General features: G+C 46.7%; 1 protein-coding gene and 1 long non-coding RNA gene across 4 annotated transcripts in view; one reads left to right on the forward strand and one right to left on the reverse strand.

Annotated features, from left to right (window-relative positions):
• The window catches only part of SIK2 (salt inducible kinase 2), a 109,482-nt gene that overhangs the window by 2,156 nt on the left and 93,336 nt on the right, over positions 1-13,990 (reverse strand). The window contains exons 9-15 of one of the 3 annotated variants that reach the window (XM_072954002.1): positions 11,626-11,790; positions 4,630-4,858; positions 3,872-4,156; positions 3,572-3,735; positions 2,700-2,810; positions 1,869-1,960; positions 143-1,144 (exon numbers count right to left, since the gene is read on the reverse strand). In XM_072954002.1, coding sequence (XP_072810103.1) covers positions 511-1,144; positions 1,869-1,960; positions 2,700-2,810; positions 3,572-3,735; positions 3,872-4,156; positions 4,630-4,858; positions 11,626-11,790 — 1,680 coding nt within the window. In that variant the 3' untranslated portion in view covers positions 143-510. Of the gene's footprint in view, positions 1-142; positions 1,672-1,868; positions 1,961-2,699; positions 2,811-3,571; positions 3,736-3,871; positions 4,157-4,629; positions 4,859-11,625; positions 11,791-13,990 lie in introns of those variants that run through there. The other 2 variants (XM_072954003.1, XM_072954004.1) reach the window with 2 other exon arrangements.
• On the forward strand, positions 531-2,286 carry LOC140691153 (uncharacterized). The gene is made up of 2 exons (XR_012066660.1): positions 531-690; positions 1,426-2,286. It is a non-coding gene; the product is annotated as an uncharacterized lncRNA (long non-coding RNA).

Consider the following 13,990-nt stretch of genomic DNA (forward strand, 5'->3'; position numbering starts at 1 on the left):
TGGCAAAGTACAACTTTCCTTTATTTCCTGTGCATCAACTTTAATACGTATTCTTGATTTGCCTTTAAGCAACATGCTGTTCTTGGCTTCAGTGAAAAATATTATATTGCCTTTTTTTTTTTGCCTATATGTAATGGCACACTTTCTTTTTCTTGCTTTCACCAAGATTTCCCTCGATAATAAATTGGTGGAGTTTTGCATAAAACCTAGGGCTGGATGTCTTCTTACAGAAACATTTGCTGGTGCCTCTGACGAGCGCCTGCTCCACCTGACCTAAGGGCACGAGCTTCAGCCTTCAACTGTTCCAGCACGGGCCACGGAAACCGTGGTGGGACAGAGCCGGGGGGAGCCTCATCCCCCCGGCCGGGCCCTCCAATTCCGGCTGGGCGACTTGATTTTTACCCCACTGGGGAGAGGGCAGGAAAATAAGCGTTACATTGAAAAGGCTGGAATAAAAACAGAAATACACACGCGGTCTTCACTTTACCCGCTTCACTTCCTGCGCCGAGATTAATTTACCAGGACGTAGCCGCTGTGCTGTGGGTCCACGGCCTCCAGCATTTCACAATCGAAGAGTCCGGGGAACTCCGGGAGGGCTAGAGGGCCGCAGCTGGAGGGCGCTTCCTGCAGTCCTGAGCTCTGGGGGCAGTCCGGCGCTGCGAGGCCGCTCTGCGGGTCTCCATCCATGGGGTACGAGCAGGGCGTGGGGTAGTCCGACGCCGGGGAGGCGGCGCCCGGCAGCTCGCAAGTCTGATAGGAGAACCGCAGGGGCGCGGGGGCGGCTCCCGACTGCGGGGGCGGCGGCGGCGGCGGCGGCGGGGGCGGCGGGGGCGGCAGCGGAGGGGCGGCCCGCGGACCCGGCGGGGACGGCAGGGGCTGCAGCCGCATCTCCTGGTACTGACCGAGGAAGGGGCTGTACTGCATCCCTCCGGCAGCGGGCTCCAGGCCAGCGGGCTCCAGCACGGGGCTCAGGGGCTGCGTCCGGCTGAACGGCGCGGGCGGCTGGGCCGGCGGGGGCGGCTCCCGCCCGGGGAGGGGCCGCTGCTGGCCGGGCTGTGGGTACGAGCTCTCTGCTATCTGCATCTGATTAAAGTATGCCTGCAGCTGAGACTGTTTCTGCAGGAGGAGCCGCTTCTGCTGGAGTCTAAGTCGGCAACACCAAAAGAAAGAATTTTAAATCTTCTTCAGTGATGCCAATTCTAACGTAAATCCAGTACCAGTCATTAGCGTCAGTCCCCCCACTTCTCCGCTTCCCACGGCAGGAGGGAAGGAAAAAAAAAAAAAAAGAACAGGGGTAGGAGCCAACTGTGTTTGGTTTCTTAAACACAATCTTACTTTTTGTTCCCCGGTTCTGGCTGATCCCTCAGTGCCCCAGTGGACAGGAGTTCTTTTTCTCTAAGACTCTTGCGTTTCTCCTCCCTACAGAGCGAGAGGCTGATTTCCCGTCCGGAGTGTTTCGAAGCGGGGGTGACACCTTGGCCTCTGTGAGTGTCTGCAGGTTGATGGATTAGGGTAATTCTATCTTGGCCAAGATGCTTCTACTAGTGAGGCCTGAGGGCACGAGTTACTGCAGGGGAGGATGGACGCCTTCTCTCCAGTATAACCCACTTAAACCGCATTAGGTCGGGGATTCTGAAAGCTTAGGTCTATTCATAACCCAAAGGGGAAACACTGGAAGAAAAGGAGAACAAAGCACATTTAGGGCTGCTGTCCCCTGACAGGCCCGTACTCCACGGACAGTGGAACATGCACACCAGCATACTGAAACCTGTGTTCCTGGTAGAGGCAAATTGTAGGGAAAAGGACAACCTACCCGGCTTACGTTGCCACAAAGAGAGTGACTTCTGTGGCTCAAGGCCGTCTCTCACCTGTGTTCCTGCAGCTGCTGTTCAAGGCTCCGTGGTGGTTCTTTACAATAAAGCTGGCAGGTGTTCTGGGCTTTTGATAGAAGGCTGGGCTTCTGGAAGAGCAGAAAAAATACAAGCATGACATGTGTCATCCAGGACGCAGTCATTAGACTGAACTTCTGCCTGGAGTTTGAAGCCACGTGAGCCACAGAGTGAAGAGAATGCCACTTGCTCACTGAGACTCTGGCAAAGCCTTTTGCCCAACAGTATCGAGTCAGCAAGCCTGGGCTCTCTTGGGTCTAACCTAGGTCAGTTCTCCATTTCTAAAAGTCTTCTAGGACTGGGAGGTTCATGGAGACTAAAAACAATGAGGAAGTGGAATTAAATGTATAGCAGAGGCCACCGCACTTGTTGAATGAACAATCCATTCTTTATGGGATCTATGTTGTATTTGTTTTTAAGGATTTTCAGGCACCGAGCGAGAGTTGATAGTACATTCTTCCTGACTGAGATTTTCATTTTATTTATTATTCACCGAGATGTACACCATCAGAAGCAAAGAAGCCGCTGTTCCCTTTCCTCCCGCTCAGTGGCAGTACCCTTTCCTGGGCTCTGAGGACAAACCTTTTTCCGCTGCCAGCACAGAGCATGTGGCTAAGTCTGAACATGTTTCCAGACCTACCTGCCTATCAGGAATTAAGAATTAAGCAGCTATCCTAAAAAAAATACCGAGCCCAACAGGCTGCTGCTGTGCAGAAAGGCAGACCTTGGATGAGCGCAGTGAGCTGGTGCCACAAAGCGAGGCGGGGGGGGGGGGGAGGACGCGGGGGGGGGGGGGCGGGGCGCTCTCACCTGGAGTCGGTGCTGCAGGAACTGGGCCTCCAGGCCGGGCCGCTGGCAGAGCTGAGGGTGTGGGCTGCTGGGTAGCGCAGAGATGCTTTTCTGCTGCTGAGAAACTTCCTCCTGAGGAGAAGGGGTGAACACATTTTCAATTGTCCATTAGGGGAGAAAGTTTCAATTCTTAGTTGAAACACATGGGTGAACGTCCAAGAGGAACTCCAGCTCTGCTAAGACGGAGTACTCAGAGCTCTTCACATAGCCAGTAGGTAGGCTGAGGGTTAACCACTTTGCAGAACGTGTACACATGCATTTCCTGTGGTGAACGATTACCTAGTCAGTACTGGAGCAAAGGCCCTTTCTGTCACCAGAACGTTATTACCTTCATGTGGCATCAAAGTCCGTGATGCACTGGAAACGGACTCAAATGAAACTTATTAGATAGACAGCAATATTTTGTATTTTTAGCATCAATAATTCATTTAATAAGATTTAATGATGTGATATCACATCAAAAACAGCGGCAACAAGCTTCTCATTTTGTGTCAAGTTTCTTATTCTTAACTTCTCTGTGTGTGTGTGTGTGTGTGTGTGTGTGCACGTGAGGGGGAGGGAGTTCACGTTCAGTCCGTCCTGTGAACCGAGCAGAGCTGGCCAGTGTCTAGACCTCCACGTGGTGCAGATCGCCTGGGCCTGCGTGGGCGGGCCTAACCCGGCCTGTCAGCGGCAGAGGGCAGCAAGAGGGGAAGCTTTCAGGCTGCGGGCTTTCCAAAAGCGTTTGTCTGCTCCAGGACTGCAGTAAATCCTCTGAGTGAAATGATGCATCTTCAGGACAAAGCCCTGCCACGTACTCACAGAGCCCCTGAGGCCAGGGCCGGGGTACCCACCTGAGGGCAGCTGCTGGCAAGGGCTTGGAGCTGAGGAGCAGGTGAGGCCAAGTTAGGGTCGGCCTCGGATCCCATCTGCTCGTAAAGCAACTGCACTTTGTTCAACTCTAGGATTCCTTTGGTTCTAGCCAGATTCTGAAGATGCTGTCTGAATGCTACAATTCCTGAGAGAAAGAACAATGTTTAAATAAAACACAAGGCCTTTCAGTGACCACGCGTGTGAACTCACATGGCAGCAAAGCCCGTCAAGTCCTAGCAGCGTTAAGAATTGTGAGAGCCAGCAGAGAAAGCCGCAGTCACCTTGGGTGAGGGAGGTGTCCGACGCCCGGCGGCCCTCTCTGAAGCTCACTGGAGACCTATTGTGAGCCTCTCGTTTCTGGGAGCTCAGAGCCTGCATGGCTGGGTTGGCAGGTCTCAGGCTCACGAAGGGAGACGTCATGCGGGGTGAGGGCTGATTGGCTAACATGATGTCCTTGAGGGAAGGGTTGTCCTCCAGAAAATTCAGGTCCCTCTGAACAGACCCCATGTCATATTCAGAGTCCACACTGTCAAGGGAAGGGTTGTCACCCACAGAGAAAATTTTCCCTTTAAGAGAGAAAAACCAAAACAAAACACGTATCACCACCAACAAATAGCATATTCTTGGAACATAGGATACAAAGCATACAGCACAGCCACAACGTCCTTCATCTCCAGCCAAAACATCTTTCCAGAAACTTCTTATATGGCAATTTAATCAGCTTCAAATTTAGTGGGGAAAACACTCCAGAACCTGTACCTGTAAGATTTCTGCCACTCAAAAAAAGAGCCAGAGAGCCGATGAGTGTCACAGCCCTCAGATGGGTCCTAGGAGTTAGAGGAGCCATCTCAGAGATAATCCATCTCCATCTTTGTGGCTGTTGACCAGGTCTGATCTTCCAGCCCACTGAATGTGGTCCACGAGGGAACAAGACCCAGACAGCATTCTGGGAACTGGTTGGTACTGTTACCAGTTCTTGGAGCTTGGAGAACGAGGTGACGCTGGGAAGACTTAACGTGGCGCTTACTGGCTACTGTACCTGAACCAGGCATCACCACCAGCTGATTGGTCACTTCCGACACAGTGTGCCGTCTCTGCCCACTGCGTGTGGACTGGAAGGCGTCGAAGGACTGACTGGGGTCTTCCTCGGCGTCTCCTTCTGTCTCCACGCCCTCATCAATGGAGGTCTCCATCACGTTGCCAGGCAACGACTGGCACCCCTTCCTCGCCAGGACAGGGGGCACAGGGTCCAGCAGACAGCCATTCACCTAAACACCAGCGTGAGAGGGAGGCGGGAGGAGACCGTTAGTGGCTGCTCTGCTGAGACATCAGGAACATCCACACAGGAAAAAAGATTCGAGACCTGTGGCAAGTCGGAAATTACGCGTAATATTCAAGATGTGCACATTTGTTACTAATGACAACCTGTAGCTGGGAAGTCAGCTCCAGTGCTTAGAGACAGAAGCCCTTTATGACCCAAGCTGGCACTGCCTCCCAGGTTTCTCTGAGTCATCTTTATTACAATAAACAATTTTTTAGTGGTTTCCAAATGAATAGGGTCTATTAGCTTCAGGCCTGCCAGTTGTTTTTTTTTTTAATAAGGGAAATGAAGAGGGGGAAGATGAGATTTAAAAAAAAACCCAAAAAACAAACTGCATGGCTCATAGCTAAGAAAAAAGAGCAGTCGCCAGCATTCTTCTAATTTTCAACCACAGAACCTATTGGAAGGCTCTAGACATACGTTTATGTTCATAATTTAAGTACCTGCCTGTTTGATTTAGTCTTTAGTTGGTTCTATGTGCCTGAGGAATGGAAAAAAAAAAGAATTCTTTAAAGGCAGACATATCACAAAAAGGAGTGGAAAAAAAAAAATCAAACAGCAAACAGCCAAAGCCTTCCATTATAGAATAACAAATGACTCGCAGGCCCCAAATTCCAGCAGGGGTTAATGAGCACTAGTGCACTGAATTCTCCCTCCTCCAGCAGCACACAGTGTCCATCCCGCAGGGACGAGCTCAGCACAGCTCCTGAGTGAGAGCTTGGCCATCCTGCGAGTTGCCAAGCAAGCCACCTCATGGCGGGCAGAAACAGCACCCAGAGGGGAGCTGTGGTTGTGAGTTCTTCTGGCTGGGAAAAGCCCCAACGAGGAGGCAATTATTTACCTCATTACCTTAACTAGTCCCCCGTGGAGATCAATCCAGTTTTCTCCTATGAATGGCTGCTCAGGAGCAGCCAGGGTAAGATGCGGAGTTGCCAGCAGGACGTTCACCTGGAATACACTGCGCGGAGCTATTGTTTCCCTTGGAAGCAGGAGAAGCTCTCGTATGTGAGGGGTGACGTGGGACATCCCTGGGCCAGACACAGGAAACTTTCCTCTTATGGCAACCGATCTGAAGGCGCTGCGAGGCCCTTTATTTGGAGAGGGAAACTTGGGTGACTCAGATCTTTGTTTGCTTGGGGGAGGGGACGGTTATTCCATAAAAACTGTCCTGCGGCCAAAGCTATTACTTGGACATGGTGGCTAACGCACTACAGGGTTTTAAAGTGACAAGTGGTCATTTAAAAGGAAGTGGCAAATGCTTTTTTCCTAGACCCGGACCAATCTTCCCCATGGCACTGGGAAACAAAAACTCTGAAATCTGGCTGGCAACTCTTAGGCTCCCTTGACCCTTCCCCAGATACGTGTTCCCTTTTTGACCACACTTACAAGTTTTCTCGTAAGAAAGAATGGTTTGGGATCTTAACATTCATACCTCTATGTTCCTTAACTGTTTACTAATGTAATTTTCTAAGACTAACCAAGGATGATTTAGAAATGGATAAAGCAACAGAGAAAAGACTGTAATCAGGTAAATATCTCCCAAGCATCTTTATGTTTTATAGCCTCAGTTTTTAATCAGCTATTTCTTGCAGTATAGCCTTACAACCAGGTTCTTTTTTTCATTAGTAAAGTCACTTTTTTCCTGAGTACTCAAAAAACCTTGCAGTCCCCCTAAATTTGTGATTTTTTTCTTAAACTGCTTATAAATGTATCTCCTCATCTAGACTACAAGAAGAATTATATCTTACATTTAAAAGTGTTTGCTGAGTTCGGCTTCACCCTGAGACAGGTGGGTGACAATGATCTGGCTTCTCAGATGATGACTGAAAACGCTGTGGTGGCCCATTCAGAGTAAAGAGGTACAGACAGAAAGCTGCCCTGCGGCCCATCCAGAGTTTACAGGTGTGAACACTTTTAGCTCTGAGTTCACTTCCTAAAACAGGTGATAGTCATGCCACCCTTGCCGGACAACTTACCCAGGGACTTGTAACAAATTCAGCTCTAGGATTTTGTGGCTGAAATACTGGGCTGATCTACCTTCGTGACCTAAGCTGCTAGAAATGAGTCCTTCTGCTCTAGGAAATAATCTAGGCTAACCGCAGACTAGAGGGCTTCCAAATACAACGTGGATGAAATGCACATCTTCCAATACACCGTTTTTGCCTTTCCTTATGGCTCAGCCGACCCCTTCACTTCCGATACGAGGCTTCGTATTCAATAGGTGGTATACGTGGAGAAGTCAAACTCTCAGAAACTCCACTGCTAACTGACAGCACCCCTGAGCTCTCCAAAAATACAAGATTCAAGCACAGGAGACTGATAGGCTGTTATGGACTGAGTGTGTCTCCCCTTAAATTCATATATTGAAGCCCTGACCCCCAGCGTGGCTGTATTTGGAGATGGAGCCTCTAAGGACATGTAATGATATCAGGTCATAAGGGCGGGGCCCTGAACCATTAGGTTAGTGTCCTTATAGGAAGAAGCACTAGAAAGCTCTCTCTCCTTAGACAGGAGCGCAGAGGAGAGGCCATGGGAGGATATGAGAGCTGGGAAGACAGTCCACACCAGACATCACACTGACCACAACCTTATCTGACTTTTAGCCTCCAAAAACGGTAAGAAAATAAATTTCTGTTGTCTAAGCCACCCAGCCTGTGGCACTTTGGTGGCCTGAGCTGACTAATAAAGAGACTGACACAGGACTAGCCAGTGAGCCTGGAGGCTGGGAATGTGCCATATTTAATTTGTATCCTAAGTGCCTGCGAGTCTGGCACGTATTAAGGAGCCTCAAACCTCAGCTCCACTTATTAGGCAAGTGGCTTAGAGTCTATAAAGCTCTTTTTTTTTCTCCTCACTTATAAAAAGGGAGTAAAGTCGTCTGGGAGGATTAACTAAAACACTGTATGTATATATTACCATTACTTCTTGACCAAAAAGAATGCTTTATAACAATAAAAAATTTTAAAAGCATGAGTATAAAACAACAGTTTCTTTTAAAACATTTTTACTATCTTGAGGCAAATTAAAATAAACCACCAGATGAGGAAGCACAGAAGTGGGTAATGCCAGCTCTAGAAATTTATCCTAAGGAAATGAAGGTATAGTCGAAAATCTAGACACAAGGATATTCACCTGAAGCTATATGAGGAAGCAAAAAAGATTAAAGTACTTGATGTCCAAAGACAGGAAAGTAGGTAAGTAAGGGTACATCTAAGCTAATATACTAGGCAGTTGTTAAATATAACTCATGCTTTCATGGTATGGGAAAAATGCTCATGATCTTGTAAAAGCAAGGTACAAAACTACATCTAATACAATACAATTTTGTTTTAACAAGTCTACCTACGTCCTGAGTCACTCTGTCTTCATCCACCCACCCATCCGTCTATCCATCCATCTAGAACCCACTCTAAGGAGACATGCCACAATGGCTTACCTTTGGGTAGGGGGATTATGGATACATTAACTTTTTGCTATATCCCTCTCTGAATTTTCCATGTATGATTCTGACTGGTTTTACCTCTTTCAATTACAAATTAAAAAATTCAAATTCAGAAGTAAAAGTACAATTTCTCCCCTTTACAAAGTCTTAGCAGTTAACACGATTACCAGTTTTCGATGAATGTCCTTTTTAGACCATCTCTTATGTGTACTACCTTTATAATGAAAAAAAGGTATGAAAGACGCCAGTAGACGCGAAACACAATGTCTACACTTGCGTTTTCATAGTTTAGCCTCACAGTTCCCTTCGGCTATCCAGCTATGAAGATGGTAACTTGGAAAATCATTTTATTATAATCCCTAATAAATGTTAAGGTGACTGGTGTGTGTGTGTGTGTAAAGTCCATTATTCCCAAAGGAACTCTCAAAAGAGAAAGACTGGCCCTACAGGGCTTGCATCTGCCCAGATACGGGCTCTGTGCTGCTCGGTTACAGCTCACAGTTGGGTGGCTGCCTCAGAAAGGTGCTATTTTTGGGAGCAATCCCAAAGCGATGTTTCAGTGCAGACTCCCTAAGGGATTTTACTGACAGTTTTAAGTTGAAGACTTTTGGGAGGGAAGGAGAGGTGAAAACTCTCAGGGGCACAATTCCCGCCACCAGCTGAGAGCTGAAATGACTGGGCAACACACGCAGTCACGCAGCACCTTTTAGAAGACAGCAATCGGGCGTCGGAGCAAGTGCATAGGAAGCTATATGAACAACAAAGGACCGGTATCTCTGTCTGACATTTTCGTGCATGTGCGTTAATTACGGGCCCCAGAGAAAGAGGTGCGAGGGAGGGATGGACGGTATTGCTGACATAAATGAAACGGTCCACAAATAAGACCAGCGGGTGTCTGGAGCCTGGCTAAGAGCCAGGGTGGCCCTGCCAGTGTGGGTGGCCAGTTCCAGCGTGGCACTGCTTTTCGTACGAATGCAAATAGACCATCTAGCTACTGTCTGTATCTTTCACAAAATCATTCATTTCCTGTCTGTTTCCTAGTGACGGTAACAATCACAAGCTTTAAAAATAGCTTGCCCTATATAATACGGCAGACAGAGCCCAATCTGGGTTTCGGGCCTGGTGCCCTCACAGCCAAGCTTTTAGCAGACTGTATTTAATTTTTTTTCAAGGGAATTAGATTTTAAAAATAAGTGAATGATGTTGCCCCAATTTGTGTCTGAATTTCTGGGTGGGAATGTAATAGCAGTATGTGCTGTTACTGAACATGCTGGGCAACCAGGGACAGAAGAACCACTGTCCACAGGGAGTGGCCTCGTCCTCAGGGGCAGGGACACGAACTCCTCATGGTCAGCCACTTGGCTTAACACCTGCTTACGCAGCTGAGCATCAGGCCGCCTTGACTACGCTCCAGCTAACTCGTCACTGCACTTCTGCACCAGCCCTACCTCTAGAGCTCCCGAGGTCAGAAAGTGGCCTGTGTCACCCTCCCGTCATCTTGGCTCAAAGTACTGTTAGCGGTTTGGACTTCTTTCCTCTGGACCCTCACGGTCTATCAGTTTTCTCTGTTCAGTCCCTTTTACGTCAGCCCCGCCTCTCCAGTTTCATGAGCACTGTCCCAGGGCAGGCCCTCATCATCTCCCCAACTTCTGCTGTCCTTGTCACCTTGCTCTAACCTTCTACTGTCCTTGTCCTCAGTCTCTCCCCTCTCCAATGCAGGCCACGTGCCCTTCCAGGCTCATTTCTGAGGCACAACAGGGATCACAGTGGTTCTTTATCAAAAAATCTTCATGCAATATAATGTGTATGTGCAGTCGAACTGTAATAATTCTACATAATAAAACTGGAAAAAATAAAAATTAAAAAAATAAAATAAATGTATATTTTATAGTTAAAAAAAAATCTGCAACTGTTTCCTACCACCTTGGAGAAGTCCATTTGGAAAAACTGGCTCGATGATCCTGAAACACGTTCCCATGTTGAAAAGCCCAGCCTAGAGAAGGAGCGCAGCCCCCGACTTGCCATCCAGAGCTCAGCTACTGTCTTCATTCTGTACAATCCCCCTTCACGCGCCCTCTTCCAGGGTGCACTGCCCTACTGCTCTGACTTAGCTGGACCCGGGCTTTCCTGATGTCTGCTGTTGGCCAGGCCTTTCTGTCCACTGAGATACCACCCCCTGGGTGCCATCCAGCCATCTCTCAATTCCCAGCTCTGGCAGATCACCCAGACATTCCTGATCAAACAAGCTCAAAGCAACTGCCCCGCCCCTTCTAATCGCGCAGCCCTGTGGTTTATATCTCTTTAAGGGACCGATCACATTTATTCATCTATTCAGGACCTGGCACGCTGTCTCCAGTTAGGCACCGTGCCCCTTCTGCTAGACTACAAACTCTGAGGCAGAATTAACGTCTGAGTCATCTTTTTATTACCCAAAGAAGCTAAAAAGACAGGAAACCGATATTTATTGAGTGTCTACGATCTGCTCAGAACCTCACACACAGCCTCTCAGTCCTCACAAGCCTCATAGAGCTGGCATTCTCATTTTACACAAGAGAAAGCGGACGTCCAAAGATGTGAAGTCCCTCTGCCCGAGTGCACACAGCTAGTAAAGGACAGAATCTATTTTAAAACCCTCTAGGACCTACCCATTAATATGATCCTCTGAATACCTCTTGATGCTAAGTATATAAAACACAAACTCGAAGTTACACAAATATCCACTAAATGAGAGAAGCCGTCATCTTCCACATACTAAAAGCCAACTTTATGCGACACACCAGAATAGACTGCTCTCCTGTAAGTATGTTCAAATAGGACCAAAAAAGATGTTTAGCTGATCAAAAAAAGATGGCCCCTCATTTTATAGCTGCAGCACGTGCAGCAGGAGAGAGGCCATAATCACAGGGGCAAAGCCCAATTCAGCACAACAGTTGTATCTTTGTTTTCAGAATTACAGCTGATTTTTTTAAAAAAGCCAAAACCTATGAGGCACTGAGCAGCTTGAGAGAAGGAACTGGTTAAGGAAAGAGAACGAAGGATGCTGAAAAGCACAAATGAGGTCTGACAAGTTACATAAAACTCATAATGACGACACGCTGAACACAGCCGACTGTAAGCCCTGGATGCTTTTCTCAGATCTTCTGCACAAAAACACCACTCTTGAGCGACCTGACGAAATGACAAAGTTCAGCAAGCCAAAGTACAGCGTCTCTGGACCAGGCTGAAGTTTCCAGCCAACCTGCAAGCTCGGAGCCTCTTAAACACAGCTGTACCTTTGGGGTGTCAACACACTCTTCCTCCATGAACGTTGCTTCCGCCTGACAGCCGGACGCGGGAAACGCGAAGGCGTCCACGTTGGGTGCCTGTGGGAGGAGGGCAGATCGCATCAGCCGCACGTTCGGGGGGTGCACGGTCACTGGGAGCCCCACGGTCTGTGCCTGCAGACATGGCAAGAAGAGAAAGTTGGGGAACATTAGTACTTTCTATATAAAGGTACAGAATTCTTAAAAGAAAATAATTCTTCCTGGTGCAATGAAAGGATAAATAGGGATTTGCTGGATACTCCAGGAAAGATGTGATTAAATAGGTACACGGCACAGGTATCCACCTGAAGCAGTCTCAATTATTCTGAGATGGGTGGTATAGGATTCTGTTCCTGTTCCACGATGAGGTGCGTAACTTTCAGGCAAATGACAAGAAAGCTGATCGTTGTAAGGAATCTACAGATGCTCTTTTGTTTTCAACAAACAAATATTGTCTATATCCTTAAAATGTATTACTCTGGAAAGATACAAAGACTGGAAAAGTCCCTGCCTCCCTAGGAGCTCAAAAATTAAATCAGAGAGAGAGAAACATTAACTGTAACACAAAGCACACTGCCATACGTGCTGTCCACCTGCATTTTTGGGGGGAGGGGGTGGAGGTGAGATGGCGGGTCTTTCTCGGCAGTGGTGTGTGTGAAGAGGAAGGAGAGAGAAGCGGTGGTCACTTGGGGGGACAGGAATGTCCTTTGAAGGAGACGCACAGACTGAACACAGCCTATTGCTGAGCAAGCCATGTTCCCAAAGTTAACCTACTAGAGAAAGTCCATCCTTCGCGTCTCCTTTGTTACAGAACTCTAAGTAAACAAGTATTACAAGTTTTTTTTTTTTTAAATGTCATTTAAAAGAACCTTCCTTTACGACAACTGGCAAGGGTCGATTCTGAAGATGTAACTGTTGAATAATCCTTTCCTCTCCATCTTTTCAAAACAAGCAGACTAATTTATTAGATGCCTTTTGAACATAGCAGACACTGCAAGACATCTGAGGGAACAATCATCACACTAGTTTCTAAAAGGCAGAGGAATGGCCTATTTTTTTCTGCCATCATCACTTCAAGGGATGTAAGACGGCGAGTTTTAAATTCAAACGAAAAGAAACAACGGTATGATTCTAGCTTTCCTTTCCCTAGACCTGGGTTTGATTCCTGGCTCCATCACGTACTGTGTGAACTTACTCAGGTTACTTAACCTCTCTGAATTTTATTTTCTTCACCTCCAAAAAAAGACGTTAAAATCTACTCCACACTGAAGTCAGGCAACGTGTAGAGCCCTTCACACAGTAATGTGAATTCCTCCTTTCTCCTTCCTTCTAAAGTCTTAAAATGATCGCAATAATTTAGCACAGGAATTAGACTGCAAAATGAATACACAGTTTTGTTCTCAGATACTATCTAATGGTTCCCAGTTAAAATTTAAGGCTGATGCTTTTCAATAATGGGGGGATAGGTCAGAAATACACTTTGTATTTGACTATACTTTGAATATACTCAGAACATACTTTATATTCCAACATTAACAGTATTAGATACACTGCATGAGATAAAGAATAAAACAGTGATAGCAAAGGGTTGGTATCATGTGGATGGTAAAAGCAGAAAAAAAATACATTATATACTATTCTGAACATGACACAGAAATAGCTTTTCTTATATCATCATTCTTCAGGCCTATATCCTGGGCCACTTTTGAGATTAAACATTTTTTTCCCTTTCAAGCATTAGTCATTTAAATTGATTTTTTCAGCCACAATGTAACATTTAAACTTCCTAATGAAGTATATTTGATATTCTTCTTACTCTTATCATTGGCTTTTCAATCAGAGGATAAAGCTGAACTTTGATTTCTGTTTCCCAAATTTATTAGACTGTTCCTTCTTATTAGGACAAAGCATTATTACCTGAAAATGCTGTACTGGACATGAGATACCAACACGGTCACTACAATGTGGTGTTGCTTTTCACTCTCTTATCAGCTGTGGCTTTTTAAATGGCAGGACTGTGCTTGGGCCAGACCAAGCATTTTCCTTAAACACATATTCCATATTCCATATTCATATTCCAACCTGGTCTGCAACTTATTGTGAACTTGGTAAGGACAGAGAAAGGACACATTTTATTGTGACAACCACTTCACAGCAAATAGAGTGGTGGATCGAGGGGTCTGCGTTTTAGGGTTCCTGCAATCACTGAAGGGACTGTCAATGTCTTTTTTGGCACAAGTTAGGGTATCAATAGTCAAAGAGCCTAAACAGCACTGAACAGCTGACTAAAGAATCCGGCATTATAATAAATAGATGGTTGATTAATATCCCAGAC

The sequence above is a fragment of the Vicugna pacos genome, chromosome 33 (assembly GCF_048564905.1).
Source record: "Vicugna pacos chromosome 33, VicPac4, whole genome shotgun sequence".
Lineage (NCBI taxonomy): Eukaryota > Metazoa > Chordata > Mammalia > Artiodactyla > Camelidae > Vicugna > Vicugna pacos.